Genomic DNA, 7,034 nt, shown 5'->3' with positions numbered 1-7,034 from the left:
AAAAAATCACATAAAACAGAAAACTGGAACAGGAAAATACAAAGACGGAATAAGCCCTAATCCAGAAACTTCATGACGCTGAGTACACTATAATTCAGCTAGAAGTCTCATATTAGTTTAGAGAAAATTGCCATGTACTTCTAATCAGGAGACCGAAAAGGTTATAAGATTCGAAGTGGATTAAATACAGCAGCTTTCAGCTAGAAATAAAATAGAAGTAATTATTTTTGCACAGTTGAATATTAGACCTATTTCAGAAAAAAATACAACTGAATCAAGAAAATACCTTCTGCAATATCATGAACAAGTGCTATCTTGATACACCTGTTGTATAAGTTGATAATAAGACAAGATTAATTAGACTACACAAGTAAGCAAGTGAAATTAAGTAATTACTTATTGGTGCGTATCTGTAGCAAACAACAACAGACACCTTTCTTAGCTTTAAAAGAGTTCAGAAAGATTTATAGAGAATTGATGGGAATTGGGAAGTGTTGTGTGTATTATATCATCTTTGATGGAAAAAGCTTAAATATTAGGTTTCTTGAAAGAAGTAGATTACTGAAGTGATGCAATCCACAATTGGAGAAGGTCACAATATGTCAACGATTTAGGTAGTCCAGAAGCACTTGGATACACTTCATAAACAAAACCACGAGGAAGCCCAACTTAAATTTGCTTATTGTCAACGTATAAGCATCAGTGAACATAAAATCCTACTTGGATAGCTTTTAAAGTTGTATAAAATATCTCAATCATCTAACCAAAGGATTAGATAATCATACAAACAGACTCTATACTATTACTAATTTAGATGTAACTTGTAAAGAACATTTGGCAAGAATTGCTGAAATCAGATAGAAATGAAACCCAATTGGAAAGTGATAACATTTGGGTAAGGCCAAAATGACCTATAATACGTTGCTTAACCCAAAAAAAAAAAAAAAAAACTATGCTTAACCACTTTCATTATGCTCTCCAAATAATTTTCATAATCTGAAGGCATCTGAACAATGAAAGCCAGGACGAACATCTGATTAACTTATTCGCTCTGTCCTCATAGGTTTTCGTTCAGGTAACCTGAGTTCATTTTCACTCATGTACTTCATTCACCATGAAATCAATTGATCTTCCCTTCCCCATCTCCCTGGAGGCCCCCCAACACACATATACACATTTTATCAGCTATTATAAAATATGAACTACCACAGTTTCTTACAAATTAGCTCATGTACATAAAATTAACAAACAAGGATTACAAAAAACTGTGGAAATCTAACCTTTCCCTGTTCACTCCAGGAAGGTCATCAGCAATCAAAGCCATCAATGCCATGCGGTACATATGATCAGCAATAGATTCAGGACCCTTTATGTCATGATTAATCCATCCTTTTCGTTTTGTAGTCTGTGAGAGAGAGAGAGATTTATCGAACTGAAAAGGCAATCAACTCAAATAACTGCTAGAAGTGTCATATCTCTAAATATTGTATTAATAAATTAAAAAATTAGCCACAATCCATAAAATTTTACAAATAATTTTAAATACAGATGCCATAGCATGGTAAACTAAAACGATGAATTCTCTTCCTTTAAGTTCTTTTCCATGTCTTTTTTGCTTTGTCTTTTATGTTAAGCAACTTCAATGTTATGTACTAGTTCTAGATATCCACACAATAATATAATGTTTGAAATGATTTTGCTATAGAGGGTATGAAAAGTGATACCAGAACAAAAACAGCTTCGTTATCAGTAACTTTTACAATTCAAAAAATTGCAATACTCCAGGAAAAGGAAAACTAAGAGTGCCCAAGACATTATCCTTTAAAATGGTATACAAGGACTTAAGAGATATTGTTTCACCCGACTAGTGACCAAAAAACACAAAACACACAATTTTCATTGTAGTTATCCTACCCTTTACAGAGAGACGTGGTTCTTTTAATTATCCAAAACATTATACATGGTGCTCTAGATGACACTATAAATTCAGCATAAAGTTCACTTTAACCGCCTCTCCTGTTCCCCTTTTATAACATACTGCCTCTACATGACTTTTTTCCCTTCATATCCAGATATCTTCCATGGCCGCTCCCCCAACTACGGGTGGTGAAGAAATAAGTGATCCCTCAATCCACTCATATCATATCAACATCCTGCATTCTTGAACACTAGGCGTTTCTATTTTCTATCTTTTTTAGTCAGGATATAGCCTCTCGGGTACTAGCATCACAGTAACATGAGAAGATTAAAACTTTATCAAACACATACTCTAACCAAGAAATTAAACCACCATAACAAAAGATTAATAGCAAATTGTCACTTTCGGATAAAAAAATTAAAAAAAAAATAAAAATTGAATTAACTAAAATTATAAAGAATATAGATAAAATCTCTCAACTTTAACGGACATTATCATTTTTCTGATCACACTAAAAGACGTTAAGAAGGCAAACATTTATCGCAATTAACCCGACATTTACTCAAGCAAAACACCAGAATGTGTGCCTTTATTAATCTATGAATATACACACATACCTTCAGACGATGGCACAGAGTGAGGAAATCAATGGAAGCAGAAGAAGAGGAAGATGCATTCGTATGGATCGGGTTTCCAGGTACTGATCCCAATCCGGATGCAGCCTGGTCCATTTTGATAGAATCGAGATTGGGGTTGTTGGAACGCACCGAAATCAGCCTCGTACTTGGAGGGTCAGAGGAAAATGGAATTTTTATTAAGTTTTTGTGGGTAAAATTAGGTGAGGGATAAAAGTGAGAGTTAGATGATGGAGCAGCAGGAAAATATGGATTTGCTTTCGCAGCTACTGACGCCATTGTATATGTGCAAAAGCTTTGAGGACAGAAACACGAATTTTGTAGGAAGGAAAACAGATTCCTTCGTGTTTTTCGGGTTTTTGTCTGTTTCTTCCGTTTTTCTCTTTACAATTTCATTTTGCGATCTTTTTGGTGTTGGTTGATCCCATTCGGGTTATGCTTCTCGTGCAGAACTCGTACCCAACACTCATGAATCGATGAATCGGGGGTGCCTGGATGGAGTTTTTGTACTTTTTTATACATGTGGGTCCACGTGGGATCCATTACTGTAAGTAGTGGGAGGGGTTCTACTTCCCTGTGCACCCAACATTATCCACACCATTTTGACCCCATTTTTAATCATTCTTTTACGGCCATAAATTTTATGAATTTCGCGACTTATGTTAAAGGTGCGTTTGGTTGTAGGGATAAAATTTAGGTGGAAAGAAAACGAATTACAAATAATTGAATTGATTAGAACTTGTTTTACTGAAAATTGACAATTAAATATGTTTGATTGATATAATTTTTTACATGGAAAATGTTGAAATTTTTTATCTTTTAATGTTCGTTTAGCTTTGTTTTTCTTGAAAATTTTCAACTAAAGGGACAAAATTTATTACAATTGGGGATATAATTTGTTCCAATTGCCAAAAAAAATTTTAAAAAAAAAAGTGGTTGGAGGTGAGAATTGAATTTCTCCAAAACCATGGAATTGGCACGTGCGGAGGGAAGTTGGAAGACAAATTCCATGAAAATTTTTAGCAATCAAACAACACAAATTGGATGGAAATGGAAAATATTTTCCATGAAAAATCAAGGCTATCAAACATGGCCTTTCAATCACACATTTTTACCTAAGGATTGTGAATACTCACAAATCTTTAATTTTTTATTACTTTATGTTCATTGAAAAATAAAAGATTAATAATTGTTCGTTCATTTTTATACAATCATCAATGTCAATTCTGTTCGTATATATATTTCTGTTCTTACTTATTTTATATATTTCTTGTTCAATACAATTTAGTGTTGAAATTGTAGAGCTGGAAGTAGGATTCTAAAACTTTTTCAGCTTTACTAGTGTGGCAACGTGCGTTACACGTTGGTTTAGTTGGGGGTGACGTGAAGTATAAGTTTGTAGTGGTTGCTGAATAAATACATAAAACAAATGTGTTGGTACAGTGATGAAGTGGAATAATTTGAATAAACACGTATACTTATATTTCAACTTCTATAGTATAAGAAAAAAAGTTGACATTTGTCATTTGGATAATTGCCAATTTTCGAGAAATTATTTGAAAGGCCAATAGCTCAATTTTCAATCTTTTCACCTCTTACAAAGAATTTGAGTATGGTGCAAATAGACATTTTATTCACTTTGCTTTTCCCTTTAAAATAATTAATTAACTTTGAATATCATGTTGATAAAAAATAATTTAAAAGTAAGACTTATACAACAACAAATTGCGCTCTATATCACAGTCAGTAATGTAAAGATTGAAATAAATATTCTTGTGATAGAATAGGAACAAAGAGTCAACCTCAATTGTTAAGAATGTCGAAAAATAATTATTTATTTCGCAAGACTAAAATCTTCAATTGATAAATATAATAATCATTCAAGCTGCTATAATTCCCTACCTACACAAAAGCTAATAAAATCAAATGTAATATAGACAATCAAGATTATATTTACAAAATATGAGTTTTGACTATGAATATTAATTGTATCAACGTTAAACTATATTTACAAAATATGAGCATTCACCATCAACCTATCTCGCCTTTCCCTCTGTCCATGTTAAATTATATTCTCCCTTAAATTCTATTAATCTTTAATAAAGAGTTAATTTGTCTAACTGATTAATAATATGATAGCGCACTCATCGTTAGTCTATTATATTCACAAGAAAAATATGTTAAGAAAATTAAACAAGGCAAATTTGCAGCACATAAAACCAAAGAAAAACTATTAATTCATCCAGGCATCCCATCAAATTAAGCAACTAAATACCATCAAAAGATAGTTTTTATTTAACCAAATGAAATGTAATAAAAAAAATTTGTGTGTTAAAAGAATCTGATTTAAAGAGGAAAATGAAAAAATAGGATAGAAGTAGATTTTTTTTTACTATAAAAATGGTTGCGTGAAAAAGAAAGAAAATTTTATTTGACGGAACATATAAAAAATAAATAAATAAATTTTTTTTTTTTGTTGCTCCTTGCACACACGGAACAAAAGTTCTGAAGTTCCATACGTGCACGGAGCTAATTTTTTGTAAGTAGATTAGATGGTTAGATAATGTTAATTAAGGAAGAAAATGAGTTAAAAAAAAAATTGATGTGAACAAAAACATTTCTTTAAACAAAAAAATAATAAATAAAAACGAATAGCTCTGTGCATGCACGAAGCTTTAGCTCCAATATTTTTTATTATTATTATTTTTTAGTTTAAAGAAATCTTATTATTATTATTATTATTTGCCTTTGTTAAAAGAAATGTTTTTATTCACGTCAAAACAACATTTTAAACTTATTTTCATTCTTATTAGCTCCATGCACTGCACGGAGCTTTAGCTCCAGTTATCGTTTTTTTCCCTAAAAAATATTATTATTATTTTATTTTTATTTTTTTGCTTTTTGTTAAAAAAAATATTTTTATTCTTCATTTTCATTTGTTAAAAAAATTTTGACCATCCGGAAAAATGAAAAAAAAAAATCATTCATCCTAAAACACAAATGAAAAATGAAATAAAGCTCCATGCCAGCATGGACTAATTTTCCTTTTTTTTTTTTTTTTTTGTACGTTTTCTAAATTCTAAATTCATTGCACATAAACAATATTATAAATTCTTTTTTTTTTCTTAAAACTATCCATCTAATCTAATAACTTACAAAAATGCACAAAATTTTGATTTCCTAAAACACAAATAAAAAATGAAATATACACAAAAAAAGAGATTTTAAAATGAAAGGGGAGAAGAGTACAAACCTGGTATCAGACTAATTACTTCAAATCTTCTCTGTCATCCCCAAATAAATCTCCTCCATCCAAAACCAGTAGAAACTCCAGCGTCTACCCCTGTCTTCCGTCTAATAATCAATATTCCCAAGTTTTGTTCCTTTGAATATAAAATTGCAAGTGTCAACATTAATTTCAATAAATAGTTTTACAAAATTATCTCAAAAGCTAATTCACCATCATCTGGAAGGTATCTTCTAACAAAATTAATACGATGTCCGGTAATCAAATGAAACTTAAGAAAATTGATGATTGACTAAAAAGAACAAAAAATCAAAACATACTTAAATACAAATTAGAGAATTCTTCTGTCCATCCAATCCCAAACACTGCAGAGGAGACCTCCCACTTTCTACAACATCAACTGCAAAAACACAATTTTAATCAATTCCAAGAATCCAAAATCACAAACTAAAAAAAATCATTTGGAAATCTTGAATTATTAACAATACCAAACATTTGCAGTTAAAAATCTTCAATAATCGCTCAATGATCTTCTGATGGACAAGGCTATTCGAACTAAAAAAAGAAAAAAAGATCAAAGATCAAACAAAAGAAATGATATCTCCAAAATAAAATAAACCTTAATCAATGGAAATTTTGTTGCCACTGTACAATTTCTAAGTAGATTTTCAGCTTTTTAGAATGTTTACATACTTAAAATAAAAAAGAAATATCTAACAGATAAGCAGTAAGGTCGAAGAAAGTTGAAGAAAGGTACACAAGAACGAAGTTTTGAGGATTACATTTCAACCTTCTAGATTTTTCTGGGATTTCTCTATCCATAGAAGAGAAATGATACACGCTCGGTAAGATGAATTTGCTTTCTTCGCATTTTCTTCGTATCATCGTAGGAATAGGAAAGAAAGCGAGAAATCAGGTTACAGAGATCAATCAAAAGAGCAGAGGAATGGTCAATGGAGTGCAAGAAATGCACAAACGGTATGGAATTCTGTATGAGATTCAACCAAGACAATAAAGAACAAGGAAAAATTACAAGACGAAATCTATGGTCGACACGTGTCCCGCCTTTTCTTCACTCCTTTACATATGTAGGACAATTAAAAAAAATCCGAGCCAACAGATAGTGTTTGAGAGTATGAAATTCCATCACTTACAACAATGTATTAAATATATTTATTTTAACCTATGTTTGCCCTCACTTCTTAAAACTAAAAAAAAAAAAAAATATATATAT

The 7,034-nt window shown here is 30.9% G+C and overlaps 1 protein-coding gene and 1 long non-coding RNA gene across 3 annotated transcripts in view; both read right to left on the bottom strand.

The window, feature by feature from the left end:
- Positions 1-3,040, bottom strand: part of LOC111398950 (HD domain-containing protein 2-like) — a 15,792-nt gene extending 12,752 nt beyond the window's left edge. Inside the window, exons 1-3 of one of the 2 annotated variants that reach the window (XM_023026127.1) lie at positions 2,536-3,040; positions 1,281-1,405; positions 287-324 (exon numbers count right to left, since the gene is read on the bottom strand). In XM_023026127.1, coding sequence (XP_022881895.1) covers positions 287-324; positions 1,281-1,405; positions 2,536-2,832 — 460 coding nt within the window. In that variant the 5' untranslated portion in view covers positions 2,833-3,040. The remainder of the gene's footprint in view (positions 1-286; positions 325-1,280; positions 1,406-2,535) is intronic. The other variant, XM_023026126.1, reaches the window with a different exon arrangement.
- Positions 3,041-6,124: 3,084 nt separating this feature from the next.
- Positions 6,125-6,791, bottom strand: LOC111399268. Its single transcript, XR_002703615.1, has 3 exons — positions 6,583-6,791; positions 6,289-6,355; positions 6,125-6,200 (listed from the first exon to the last, which is right to left on the bottom strand). It is a non-coding gene; the product is annotated as an uncharacterized LOC111399268 (long non-coding RNA).
- Positions 6,792-7,034: the final 243 nt, after the last annotated feature.

Source organism: Olea europaea, chromosome 8 (genome assembly GCF_002742605.1).
Source record: "Olea europaea var. sylvestris chromosome 8, O_europaea_v1, whole genome shotgun sequence".
In the NCBI taxonomy this organism is placed as follows: domain Eukaryota; kingdom Viridiplantae; phylum Streptophyta; class Magnoliopsida; order Lamiales; family Oleaceae; genus Olea; species Olea europaea.
This window is presented reverse-complemented; position numbering and strand designations above follow the sequence as displayed.